Here is a 13291-nt window from a genome sequence, read left to right on the forward strand (position 1 = left end):
GTCGGGCGCGCTCGTTATTCGGGAGGCGCGCCCCCAAACGGTCGCGGGGGATGAAGCGGGCGGGCCGCCTGCCCGAGACTCAGCCCCGCAAAGCTCTGGGGCCGCGCCCCAGGGGTCGGCATGGAGCGCGCCTCAGGAGTCGACGGAGCCAACCCCCATCCCTCTGCCTACAGCCCAGGAGCAGAGCAGCAGCGGCAAGCGGCCGTTGCCAGATGCCCCGGGGTCGGCTTCAGGCTCGGAGGCGAAACGCACGCACCGCCCTCGTGCAGGGGGAGTGTATGTGGAAATTCCTCGTGCGTTTCGTTCCTTTCCTAGCATTGAGCCGCCTTTGCTGATGTTCTTCTTTGTTGTCTCACAGCGCCGCCCCCCGGGACTTTGTTCCATCACTGGTGCTGAAGAAGGCGCAGGTGTCTTCCACCTCCGCGGGATAGACCGCGACCCCGTCGGCGGCGAGGGGAGGTGTCGCCAAGGAGACCGTGGACCCCGCCGCGGAGGTGGCTCCTGCGGCGACAACTGGAGGGGTGGAGCCGCAGCCGGGCACGAGGCAGGGTACGACCCCTGCTCCGCCCTTTGCCTCTTCGGCCGACCCCGCGGTGCAGAGCATTGCCCCTGGGGGCCCTCCGACCAGGGTGGTAATTGACCTCGACGACGACGAGGCGGAGGAGGAGCGTGCGGGTCCAACGGCAGTGGCGGAGACGGGGGCGGTTGCCCCAGCGGCCGTGGCGGGGACGGCGGTGGAGACGGAGGAGGGAGAGTCTGCCCCCGTGGCCGCGACGGGGACAGCAGCGGCGGAGGACGCGGAGACACCCGCCCCGGCGACAGCGGCGGCGACGGAGGCGGGGACATCCACCTGGGGAGCCGCGGTAGAGGCGGCAGCAGCCGCGGGGGCGGAGGTGCCTGCTCCGGAGGCCACGATGGGGGCGGGGACGAAGGACGCGGCAGCGACGGGGACACCCGCTCCGGCAGCCGTGGCGGAGGCGGTGGCAGCGACGGACGGGTCGGAACGCGCGTTGGCGTCGGCGACAACCGCGCCGACCTTGACGGGGGCGGAGGTGCATGCGCCGGGGCCGTAAGTGAGGCCAACACCTTCCGGGGCGGTGGTGCCTACCTCGACAGCGGCATCAGGGATGGCGGCGTCGGGAGCGGCCAGAGCGGCCTCTACCCTTGTCTCGACCAATCCCGTTCCTAAGGCGTGGAATGGGTCTATCCTGCGTTGGACGTCTTGCGACGACCCGCAAAGACCCCTCTTCACGCTGGATGACGTCCTGGAGTGGGGCAAGTGGCAGGTGCTGCAGGGCGGACTTGCCAACGTCCGCGCTGCCCTGTCTTCGGTGTTGGGGGAGCTGGACGGCGTCGTCGTCCCCGGTGGCCAGGTATGGTGTTTTCTCCATCGGTTATTTTCCTCCCGTTGCTCCGTCCCTGAGGATGTATTGTCTTGTAGGCCCTCCAGGAATGTAGCCGGGGGAAGTCCAATTTTCTCCGACTCGAGTGGGGGCTCTGGGAACGCTTCTCTTTGGAGAGGCAGCGGACCGGGGGGTTCACCGCGCAAGTTACCACCGCCCAGCCGGTCATCAACGATCTACGGAGGCGCGAACAGGCAGCGCGGGAGGACGCGTGGCGGGCGGAGGCCAAGTTCCAGGCCGTCGCCGAGAAGGCTCGCCTCGACTACGAGGAGTTCCAAGCCGCTGCTGACAAGGCCTGCCATGACGCTGAGGAGCTCGCATGGCTGAAGGGAGAGCACGAAGCCCTTCAGAAGATCGTCGAGCGCATCCGGCGCGAGCGGCAGAAGGCCTGGCAGGACCGGGACTCTGAGGCTAAGAAGGTGGCGGCCGACCTTGGGGCGGAGGTCAGTCAGCTCCACGTGCAAGTGCAGGAGCTTCAGACCACCGTGGCCCAGGGGCTTGACCGGGAGCGTCAGCTGAAGGCCCAGTCCGAGGGTAAGGCTCTTTCCGTTTCTTTGCCTTTGTGGTGTTGCGATAGTTTCTGATTTGGCGGGTTTTTCTGGACGGGCCTTACAGACGAACTCGCCCGGCTGAGGGAGGTCCTTGACATGGAGCGCGCCGAGCACGGCAAACTGCGGGACGCGGTCCGCGTCGTCTGCGACGGCCTCGGCGTGGTCCAGGGGAGGGGACAAGTTCGTTGGCGACTCGTGTCCTCGGGACGTACCGGCGGGCCTGCAAGATTGCCCGAAAGGCGCTCCGCGTCTGCGTGAGGCAGTCCTTCGGCGTCTTCGGCTCCCACTACTCCGGCATCAACTTCGTCGGGATGAGCGGGGGGTACGCCGCCGGCTACTCCGAGGCCGAGCTGGACGAGATCGACGCGTCAGTGCTCAACCCAGCGGAGGCCTTGGCGAAGCTTCTGGAGGATGAAGCCGTCCCGCCCGAAGATCCCCGGACGAGTTAGCTGTATCGGGCTAGCGCCCCAGATGTAAATATGTTAGTTTTGAACTTGTTTTGTGATGGCCATAAAGGCCTTCTCTATAAATTTCCGAAAAAAGTTTTCGATCCTCTTACTTGTTTTTTGAACTTGGAAAGTTTGGAGCGGGGTCGGGTGTGTCAGTAAGCATTGATGGGCGAAGGCACCGTAGCCGCTGGGGCGTAGGTTTTTTCGCAGTCCGATCAGTCTTGACTGAACGACGTTCGTGCACTCCCTCCTTTTCACGCCCAAAAGTTTATAAAGAGAGTCGGCTTGGAAAGAGAAGGCATTTTGAGAAGATGTCAAGTGGCTTGGGTCGGAGCCCCTGATAGCCCCCGAGGGATATGCGACCCTGGGGCAGAGCCAGGGTCGGATATCCCTGAGTTCAATATGAAACTTGAATGAAATTGACTCAAAATTCTTCTTTCCGTAAATTATTAAGTTACAGAAGTGTTTATGTACAGAACTTGGAAACAAAAGCTAGGGGTAGAAGCGTCTTAGCTGTTCTATGTTCCAAGCGTTGCTGAAGATCTGTCCGTCAGGGGTCGCCAGCTTGTACGTGCCTGGCCGCAGTACTTGCGCGATGATGAAGGGACCTTCCCACGGAGGGGTCAGCTTGTGCCGACCCGTATTGTCCTGGACGAGGCGGAGCACCAGCTCACCGACGTTGAAGGCTCGACCTTGCACCTTGCGGCTGTGGTAGCATCGTAAGGCTTGCTGGTACTTGGCTGAGTGCAGCAGGGCCACATCGCGTGCTTCATCGAGCTGATCTTGTGCGTCTTCGAGCGATGCTTGGTTCCCTTGTTCGTCGTATGCCTTGACTCTCGACGATCCGTACTCCAGGTCAATGGGGACGATTGCCTCGGACCCGTAGACCATGAAGAATGGGGTGAAGCCAGTCGCCCGGCTGGGGGTTGTCCTCAAACTCCACAGGACTGCAGGGAGCTCCGCGACCCATCGGCCGCCGAACTTTTTGAGGCGGTCGAAGATCCGCGGCTTGAGACCCTGGAGTATCATGCCGTTGGCTCGTTCAACCTGCCCGTTCATGCGAGGATGTGCCACGGCCGACCAGTCCACTCGGATGTAGTGGTCGTCGCAGAACAAGAGGAATTTCTTCCCGGTGAACTGTGTGCCGTTGTCTGTGATGATGGAGTTGGGGATTCCGAAGTGATGGATGATGTCGTTGAAGAACTGCACCGCTTGTTCGGACTGGATTTGCGCGACCTGTCGTTCCTCGATCCAATTGGAGAACTTGTCGACGGCGACAAGCAGGTGGGTGAAGCCCCCGGGCGCTTTCTTGAAGGGCCCGACAAGGTCCAGCCCCCAGACCGCGAAGGGCCATGTGATGGGGATGGTCTGGAGCGCCTGTGCAGGCAGATGAGTTTGGCGCACGAAGAATTGACACCCTTCGCAGGTGCGGACCACGTGGGTGGCGTCGGTGACCGCCGTCGGCCAGTAGAACCCCTGCCGGAAAGCGTTTCCGACGAGAGTTCCCGGTGCGGCGTGGTGGCCGCAGGCTCCAGGGTGGATGTCCTGAATCAGTGCCTTTCCCTGCTCGATCGGGATGTAGCGCTGAAGGATGCCGGTGTGGCTTCGCTTGTAGAGCTCCTGGTCAATAATGACAAAGGATTTGGCGCGGCGCGTGATCCTACGCGCCTTCATCTTGTCCACCGGGAGCGTCTCGCGGATGAGGTAGTCGAGGTACGGGGATTTCCAGTCAGGCGGTGGGTCGGGCCCCACTGCTGGGTTTGCATCGATCTCCATGACCTCGGGGTCGGAGGGGTTGGCCTCCGACCCTAAAGCAGGTGGAGCGTCGCCGACCCTGTCTGGGTTGGCGCCTGAGATCGGGACAGGTGGCGCATTGCCGACCTCTCCTAGGTCGGAGCTCGGGTCCGGGACGGGTGGCGCGTCGCCGACCCTCCCTGGCTCCTGGTACCGGATCGAGGGCTTGAATTGGTCGCTCACGAAGACACCATCGGGTACGGGCTTTCGGCCGGACGCCACCTTCGCCAGTTCATCAGCTGCCTCGTTGAAGCGCCTTACGACGTGGTTGAGCTCTAGCCCGTTGAACTTGTCTTTGAGCTTACGGACTTCGTTGCAGTAGATGGCCATCTTAGGGTCGTGGCAGCTCCACTCCTTCATGACTTGTTCGACGACTACCTGAGAGTCACCTCGGATGTCCAGCCGCCGGATGCCCAGTTCGATGGCGATGCGAAGCCCATTGAGGAGGGCCTCGTATTCGGCAACATTATTTGATGCAGGAAAGTGGAGGCGGATCATGTACCTCATGCGTACGCCAAGGGGAGAGAAGAAGACTAGGCCTGCTCCGGCGCGAGCCTTCATCAACGATCCGTCGAAGTACATCGTCCAGTACTCCTGCTTCTCCGGCGTCGACGGTGTCTGGATCTCCATCCACTCTGCTACAAAATCGGCGAGTACCTGAGATTTGATGGTGGTGCGAGGGGCATAGGTGATGCCCTAGTCCATCAGCTCGAGCGCCCACTTCGCAACCCGTCCCGTGGCATCCTGGTTACGGATCACTTCGCCAAGGGGGAACGTCGACACGACCGTTACCGGGTGGGAGGTGAAGTAGTGGCGCAGCTTCCTCTTCATGATGAGGATGGCGTAGATGAGCTTCTGGATCTGCGGGTAGTGCACCTTGGACTCGGACAAGACCTCACTGATGAAGTATCCCGGGTGCTGCACCTTGAGGGCATGTCCCTCCTCCTCTCGCTCCACCACCAGGGCTGCACTAACTACCTGGGTGGTCGCCGCGATGTAGAGCAGGAGGGGCTCCCCGTCGGTTGGTGGGACCAGGATTGGAGCCTTCGTCGGGAGGTCCTTGAGCCGGTCAAGCACCTCCTGGGCCTCGGCGGTCCACTCGAAACGGTCGGTCTTCTTCAGGAGTCGGTAGAGAGGGAGCCCCCATTCGCCGAGGCACGAGATAAAGCGGCTCAGGGCCGCTAGGCATCCCATGACGCGTTGGACCCCCATTATGTTTCGAATCGGCCCCATGTCACTGATGGCTGCTACCTTCTCTGGGTTGGCTTCGATGCCACGTACGGAGACGATGAAACCCAGCAACATGCCCCTCGGAACCTCGAAAATGCACTTTTCAGGATTGAGCTTGATACGCTTGTCTCTTAGCCTTTCGAAGGCTAGTTCGAGGTCGGGGATGAGCTGGTCGCCCTTCTTGGACTTGACTACGATGTCGTCGATGTAAGCCTCAATGGTTCGCCCGATGAGATCCCCGAAACATTTAAGCATGCATCGCTGGAACGTAGCCCCCGTGTTTTTTAGGTCGAAAGGCATCTTTACGTAGAAATAGGGGTCGAAAGGGGTGATGAAAGAGGTCGCAAGCTGGTCGGCCTCTTTCATCGCGATTTGATGGTAGCCAGAATATGCGTCAAGGAAGCTAAGGGTTTCGCACCTGGCTGTTGAGTCGACTATCCGGTCTATGCGCGGCAAAGGAAACGGATCCTTTGGGCACGCCTTGTTGAGACTGGTATAATCAACACACATCCTCCATTTCCCATTCTTTTTTCGTACAAGAATAGGATTAGCTAGCCACTCAGGATGGTATACTTCCTTGATGAATCCGGCCGCCAAAAGCTTCTGGAGCTCCTCGCCAATGCCCTTGAGCCTCTTCTTGTCGAAGCAGCGCAGACCTTGCTTCACTGGCTTGGAGTCGGCCTTGATATTCAAGGAGTGCTCGGCGACTTCCCTCGAAATGCCGGGCATGTCCGAGGGTTTCCATGCGAAGACATCGCTGTTCGCGCGGAGGAAGTCGACGAGCGCGCTTTCCGTGAAGGTGATGGCTGCGGCGTACTCGCAGCACTCTATGTCGCACTCGTACGCCTTTTGGAAAGACGTGCCGACGGTGATGACCCCGTTGGGCCTCGGCAGCTTGAGCTTGAGGTAGGTGTAGTTGGGGATGGCCATGAACTTGGTGTAGCACGGCCGCCCCAAGATGGCGTGGTAGGTTCCACGAAAACCTACCACCTTGAAGGTAAGGACCTCCTTCCTATAGTTGGAGGGAGTCCCGAAAGTGACGGGCAGGTCGATCTGCCCGAGAGGCATTGCCTGTTTCCCCGGCACGACTCCGTGGAACGGCGCCTTGCTGGGGTGGAGGCGGGAGCGGTCGATCCCCATGGCGTCGAGAGTCTCGGCATAGAGAATGTTGAGGCCGCTACCTCCGTCCATGAGCACCTTGGTGAGGCCGGTGTACCAGGCTCGGCTGCGTAGACCTCGCGGCGCTCCAGCTTCTGGCGGCGCTTGGAGTCCTAAGCCGCCAGGCCGCCGAAAATCATGAAGCAGCTGTCCACCTTGGGGAAGCCGTCTTCCTTCTCTCTACCGTCCTTCTTCTCCTCGTCGGGCTTTCGTCTCCGGTCGCCCTTCACCGGGTTGCCTACAAAGTACCTCTTCATGAGGTTGCAGTCTTTGTAGGAGTGCTTCGTGGGGAACTCGTGGTTCGGGCACGGTCCCTTGAGCAGCTTGTCGAAGAAGCCGGGGGTGCCCTCTGGGGGTGGCTGTCCCCACTTGCGCTCAACAGCAGCCACGAGGGGAGCCTCGCGCCGCTACTTGTTCTTCTTCTTCTGCTGGCGGTTGGAGGCGCCCTCGTCGGCATCCTCTTCCCGCTTCGCCTTGCCCTTGGAGCGGTCGAAGATCGCTTCGACGGCCTCCTCGCCCGAGGCGAAGCTGGTGGCGATGTTGAGGAGCTCCTCCGTGGTCCGCGGGCCTCGGTGCCCCAGCTCGTGGACGAGGGGCCGGCAAGAGGTTCCTGCCAAGAAAGCCCCTATGACGTCGGCGTCCGCGACGTTGGAGAGCTCGGTGCGCTTCCTGGAGAAGCGCCGGATGTAGTGCCGGAGGGACTCGTCTGACCCCTGACGGCAGCTCCGGAGGTCCCAGGAATTGCCAGGGCGCATGTACGTGCCCTAGAAGTTTCCCATGAATATCTCCTTTAGGTCGTTCCAACTGCGGATCCGACCCAAAGGGATATGTTCCAGCCAGGCTCGCGCCGAGTCGGCCAGAAAGAGTGGAAGGTTGCGGATGATGAACAGGTCATCGTCCGCCCCACCAGCCTGACATGCAAGTCGGTAGTCGCTGAGCTATAGCCCGGGGTTCGTCTCCCCGCAGTACTTGGCCACGTTCGTTGGTTGCCTGAAGCGTGGCGGGAACGGCGCGATCAGGATGCGCGCGAAGAAGGCCCGGGGCCCCGCCGGCTCAGGGCTCAGGCTGCGATCTTCTTCGCTGTCGTAGCGGCCGTCGCGGTGGACATGGTAGCCGCGGTCCACCCCTTCCTCCCTGTCTGCGCGGGAGCGCCTCCGCGTGTCCAGGGTGTCGCGGGCGTCGCGGATGGGGCCGACGCGTCGGTGAACGGACTGGGCCCCGCCTCCTGCGGGCGGCGGTATCGTCGAGCGGGCGCGGCCTGGTTCGCCCTAGGAGGAGGCTGGTGAACAGACTCCCCCCGCCTCTCAGGGGGTGCGGTGGGTGCTGCCCTGCTGGCGTTTTGCCCGCGTCGTCGGTACGCGGAGCTTTCCGCCTGCTGGACGGCGGCGCACTCGAGCAGGTTGCGCACCTCTTGGTACGCCTGACGCTCCTCGGGCGTCGCCGGCTCGGGGAGTCGTCGAAGTAGGGCCGCCGCGGCGGCGATGTTCTAGCTGGCGTGAGCGAAGAGCTGAGGGCGCTCTTCGTCCTCGCAGATGCACTGCTGGACGTCGCGCGCCCGTTGTCGTCCCCCGCCTTCGTTGCGGGGGCGCTCGACCTCCTGGCGGGACGCCGCGAGTGCCTCTGGCTGTCGGGGTCGCACCGGGGCCCTGGCAAGGGCTCCGGTCGTAGCCACGGCACGCGGTGCGGGAGTCCTCTGCCTCTCTTCGGCGCCGTTATCATTGGACCCCTCGGAGTGCACGTCGGCCATGAAGCACTCGCATGAGGGGTGGTGGCTCCCGTTGTTGGAGCCGGTGTCGGAAGTCGTCCTCGCCACGCCCACGAGCTCGTTGCTCGCAGGCGACACGGTCATGAACCGCACCAAGAGACGACCGTACGTCACCGCGGCATTGCGCAGCCCGAAAAGCCACCCCTCCGAGGGAGGCCCCTCAGTGCGCGCCCGGTCGCTCGCCGCTATCCCGGCGGCGGAGTCAGAGATGGTGGGACGAGCGGGCAAGACGAGGAGAGGAATCAACTCGATCCCCTCCCCGGTGGCGAGGAAGTCCAGACTCCCGAAGCGGATCAGGGAGCCCGGAGCGAAGCTGGCCTCGTGGTTGGCCATCTGAAGCTGGTGATGTACGCACAAAGGTCCCCTACCTGGCGCGCCAACTGTCGTTGTCAAGATTAGCGGAGCAAGACTAAGACTAGTAAATTTCTTTTATGCGTGTAAGGCTTCGGATGGTAGCGTGGGAGACACAAGGTTTAGACTGGTTTGGGCAAGGAAGAGCCCTACGTCCAGTATCGGGAGCTGCTCGTGTTGCCCATGCGGGGTCTGTAGTAGGGGTTACAGGAGGGCGAGAGAGGGAGCTGGTCCCAAGTCTCTCAGGTGTGCACTGAGGCTCTAAAGGAGAGAGTGAGCGTGTTCTGTTGGCTTGAAGTCGTCCCCTGCCTCAGGGCCCCCGGTTCTCCTTTTATAGTGTAAGGAGGCCACCGGGGTTACAAGTGAGACCGGGTGTGAGGAGAAGTAAAAGAGATAAGCTAAGTCAAGTGAGATACAACACAAGGGGAGGGACCAAGTCCCTAGGCCGCCGGCGTCCTCTCCGGCCTTCGGCTTCTGCCGACGCATCCGCCGGAAGAGGACGGCTGCCGTCGAGTCTTGTCGACGGTCTCCTTGGTAGCTGTTGCCACCAGGCGTGATGATGGTGTTTCGTCATGGCTCCTGTGTCTGTCGGGGAAGGTGGCTAATCCTGCCATCTTGCTGATGGCCCGCGGAAGGCGGACGTCGCGTCCCTGTCGCCGGATGCGCGGGGCACGAGAACGGGCGCGGCTTCCTCCTGCTCCAAGCGGCGCAGGCCATGAGTGCCCTGTAGCGAATCGGAGGAAGCCGCAACCACTGTAGCTTGTACCGTGCGGCCGCGCATGGGTACTTGTGGCGGGTTGCGTCGGGGGCACGAGCGCCTTTCTGCGTGTCAGAACCGCGGCCATTTATGGTGAGATCGACAGGGGGGCCCACGAGACCCGCGCTCGAGGAGGATACTTGTCTGGTGGGCCCGGGTGAGTCCGACCCCCTGTGCCCTAGGTCGGGCGAGGCGGAATCTTGTGGCGGGGGGTGGGGCGCTTCCGACCCCAGGCCCGCGGGTCGGGCGAGGTGGAGTTTGGTCTTCAAGGGGTCGGGAACGTCTGACCCCGAGACACTAGGTCGGGCGAGGCAGAGCGTGGCTCTCTCCTCCCGTGTTGGGTCGACGGCAGTCTTTATTGCCTTAGGAAGGCTTGGGCCTTTATGATTTGTTGTTTTCATGGGCTTTAGGAGATCGTTAATATTTCTCCCTAACACTATGCCTTGACCAACCGGGTTTACTTTATGTTGGGTAGTTCATGCTTATTGACTTACTTGGGTTACGGTGGTTATACTAAAAACAATGATTAAAGTTGCTTTACTTATGCTATACCTTTCACTAATACAAGATCATAAAAGTTTAATTGGAACATGGAGCGACCACCTAGGAAAATAGTGCAACCATCAGAACTATCATAGCTCTAGTCTTAGCTAACTAATTAGAAACTCTAGTTTGAAGCGGTCTTACCGAAAGGGCAAGAGGGGCGGCTGCAGATGGGGTATAGCACCCGCCCTCTTGGGAAGTGGGCTTAGCTAAGACATTGTACCCACTAGTCCGGGAACCTTAGCGGACTACTTCTTATTAGGGAATCTTTGTAAAGGCCTTGTAGCGTCCCTATGCAATCACACCTCATAAGTGTGGTATGGTGCCTTGCAAACACCGCATGGTTGGGTCCAAAATTCTTTTGAACTTTTACGCGATTAGTGGGTAAAGATGTGCAACCTCTGCAAAGTGTAAAACTGATCGATCAGTCCTGCTCACGGTTAAGAGCGGCCTGGACCCTCACATGATAATATTATCGAAAGATGGACTTAAATCGTTGTTATTTATTCGTGATTATGTTATTATTCTATTTATGTTCTTATTTAATTTCGGCTGGTATAAACTTACACTTAGCTAATTGCTAATAAAATTTGACCAACTAAATTAAAAGTTGATGCTGATTAAACCTTAGCCATACCTTGATTTACCTTACACTACACTATTCCCCACGACTTGTTGAGTACCAACCATAAGTGTACTCACCCTTGCAAAACCGCTGTTCAAACCAAGTGAATCTGAAGGAGTATCTGCACGACTTTGAGGAGTTCTAGGCGTTCATTTTTCAGTCAGCTGCCTATGGAGTCGTCGCTACCTTTAAAGTCCGCTGCATAATAAACTAGACTTGTGTTTTATTGAGACTTTCGGTCATGTAATAATGGTTAATACTCTCTTTATTTGTTTTGACATTGTCTTTGTTATTCACTTATGTCATATATGTGTCTAACTTAATCCTAGCGCACATGTATTCAATGCACTTGATTTTATCCTTAAAACCGGATGTGACAACTTAACTTATAGCTTCAATTTGTCACCCGTTGTGATTATTGGACGAGACTCAAGATGATCGGAGATGAACTTGCAAAGTTTGTCTTGAGGTTTTTTTCAATCCTCACCCTGCAAAATGATCAGTGCGATGTCAACCAATGTGACACTCGTGCGTGTGGAGCTAAAGACCACTCTTGCTTGGTAAGATATTAAAAAAGAGTGCAATGTGAGGAGATTTGAGGCACGTTTGGTTGCTAGCTATCATTTGCCACACCTAATATTTGGCAAGTACAGCAAGCCATAAAAGTGCGGTAAAGAAATTTGAAGTTCCACTTTGTTATGGCAAAGAAAATCTTGCCACACTTTTTAGCTCTATGAAGCGTGGAGGTCAAAAAAAATCTTATCTAAGGTTAGTTGCCAACCAAACACCTACCAACTTGGTCAAACTTACCTAAAGTTTGATTTGGCAAAATGTGGTCAGGAATCAAACACCCCCCATAACCCTCACCCGCGTCCTGGCTGCTCGCGGATGCGACGGCCGTTCAAGTCCTTCATTTTGGACAGACGGGTCGTCTTTTGAAAAGTTATGTAAGTATTATTTATTTTTTTACTTATTTTATCATGAGAAAAAATTTAATATAACTTACCTTTTCGTACATGTATAATAATATTTTGAATAAGATGAATGATGAAATGTTGTAAAGAAAAGTCAACAACGATAAAATATTTCAAACCAGGAGTAACATTCAAACCAGACACCTGTGAAACTAGAGCAAATTCCTTCGGTGCCACAAAAAATTTGATGGCTTCCTTGTGTGCCACAAAAGTTTTCGAATTGCTCGCAGTGCCATACAAATTTTGATTTATCCAGCTTGTATGCCATTTCCATCCATGAGCTGTTATGCTATAGTTAAAAAGGCATGAAAAAGACTCATTTACCCCTCTAATGTAATGAAGTAAAATTTAGCCATTTCCCTTACATGCCATTTCAGATGAAGTAGACCAAGTAAATATAAATAGAGACAACACAGACCATCACGTATATCACATACAACTCAAAAATTGATGTATTAACATATAGGCTAGATAAATATATATTAATCATTAAACATGAGCATTAATTTTCTCATTACAAATGAGTATCATACAAACCAATTTTGCCACCATGAGTATAAGCCTCTCATCACAAAGGTACATATCATAAGTTTCTTCTCACAGATCATGCAACTCTCATGACACTGGAGGGTCGCGAGGGGACCATCGACGCCCCGCGGCTCCAGTTGATTGGGACGAGAAGGGGTCAGACGAGAGGATGGGGGGAGCTCGTGGTCAAAGAGATAAGGTTTTCCTCCAGTGAACCCTTTGCTCAACCATTGATACAACCACACCTGCTGCACAACAAGGTCCGATGATAAGAGCTCGAGCACGACAACTTAATTATCAAGTAAAGTCGTTCCTAGCTATTCCTACAAACTCATCTCAGAATTGGATGCTACTAAATCATGGTGATGATTGTCTTATTCTTATGGACGTGGGACATGAACAAGATAGGAGTAGGAGCAACCACAACAACCAAGAACGTCCGCAAGCACCCCATTTGGAGATGTTCCGCCCTTCCAGCGCAAACGCCTTGGATCACTCTGTTTGGAGGCGTTCGGACAACCAGGCAGCACCAAATTGATTTGGCCATAATTTTTAGCTCCGGATGTTGTTTGAGGCCCATGAGCACTTGTTGGAAAGCTCTTGATGTCTATTTTCATATGGGCCTAGAAATACGACCAGATTCCTTCGAAGCTGCCCAGAAACTGCAGAATGACATTCGGACTTCCATCCTACATTTTGGGCCTTGTATCCAGCTGAGCCCATTAGGGGAGTGTCTTGGCTAGGGTTTCCCACGCCTCTTGCTATCTTCCATGTATAAAAGGCAGCAGCAACAGCCAGGAAGAACTTGGGAGAAGAGGATTTGAAGCCATATTTTGGAAGAAGAGGATGAACTGGAGTCGAGGAGGACTCAAATGCAAGAAGGGGGGATGATGAGGACATCTCTTCCATTGATACAACCACACTTCCTGCATAACAAGGTCCGATGACAAGAGCTCGAGCACGACAACTTAATTATCAGGTAAAGTCGTTCCTAGCTGTTCGTGCAAACTCATCTCAGAATTGGATGCTACTAAATCATGGTAATGATTGTCTTATTCTTATGAACGTGGGATATGAACAAGATAGGAGTAGGAGCAACCACAACAACCAAGAACGTCCGCAAGCACCCCGTTTGGAGATGTTCAGCCCTTCCAGCACAAACG

General features: G+C 56.7%; 1 protein-coding gene across 1 annotated transcript; it reads right to left on the bottom strand.

The window, feature by feature from the left end:
• Window positions 1–352: 352 nt before the first annotated feature.
• Window positions 353–1391, bottom strand: LOC101779603 (uncharacterized protein KIAA0754-like). Its single transcript, XM_004966890.1, has 2 exons — window positions 1253–1391; window positions 353–1185 (listed from the first exon to the last, which is right to left on the bottom strand). The coding sequence occupies exons 1-2, from the start codon at window positions 1389–1391 to the stop codon at window positions 353–355; spliced, it is 972 nt and encodes a 323-aa protein (XP_004966947.1).
• Window positions 1392–13291: the final 11900 nt, after the last annotated feature.

The sequence above is a fragment of the Setaria italica genome, chromosome IV (assembly GCF_000263155.2).
Source record: "Setaria italica strain Yugu1 chromosome IV, Setaria_italica_v2.0, whole genome shotgun sequence".
In the NCBI taxonomy this organism is placed as follows: domain Eukaryota; kingdom Viridiplantae; phylum Streptophyta; class Magnoliopsida; order Poales; family Poaceae; genus Setaria; species Setaria italica.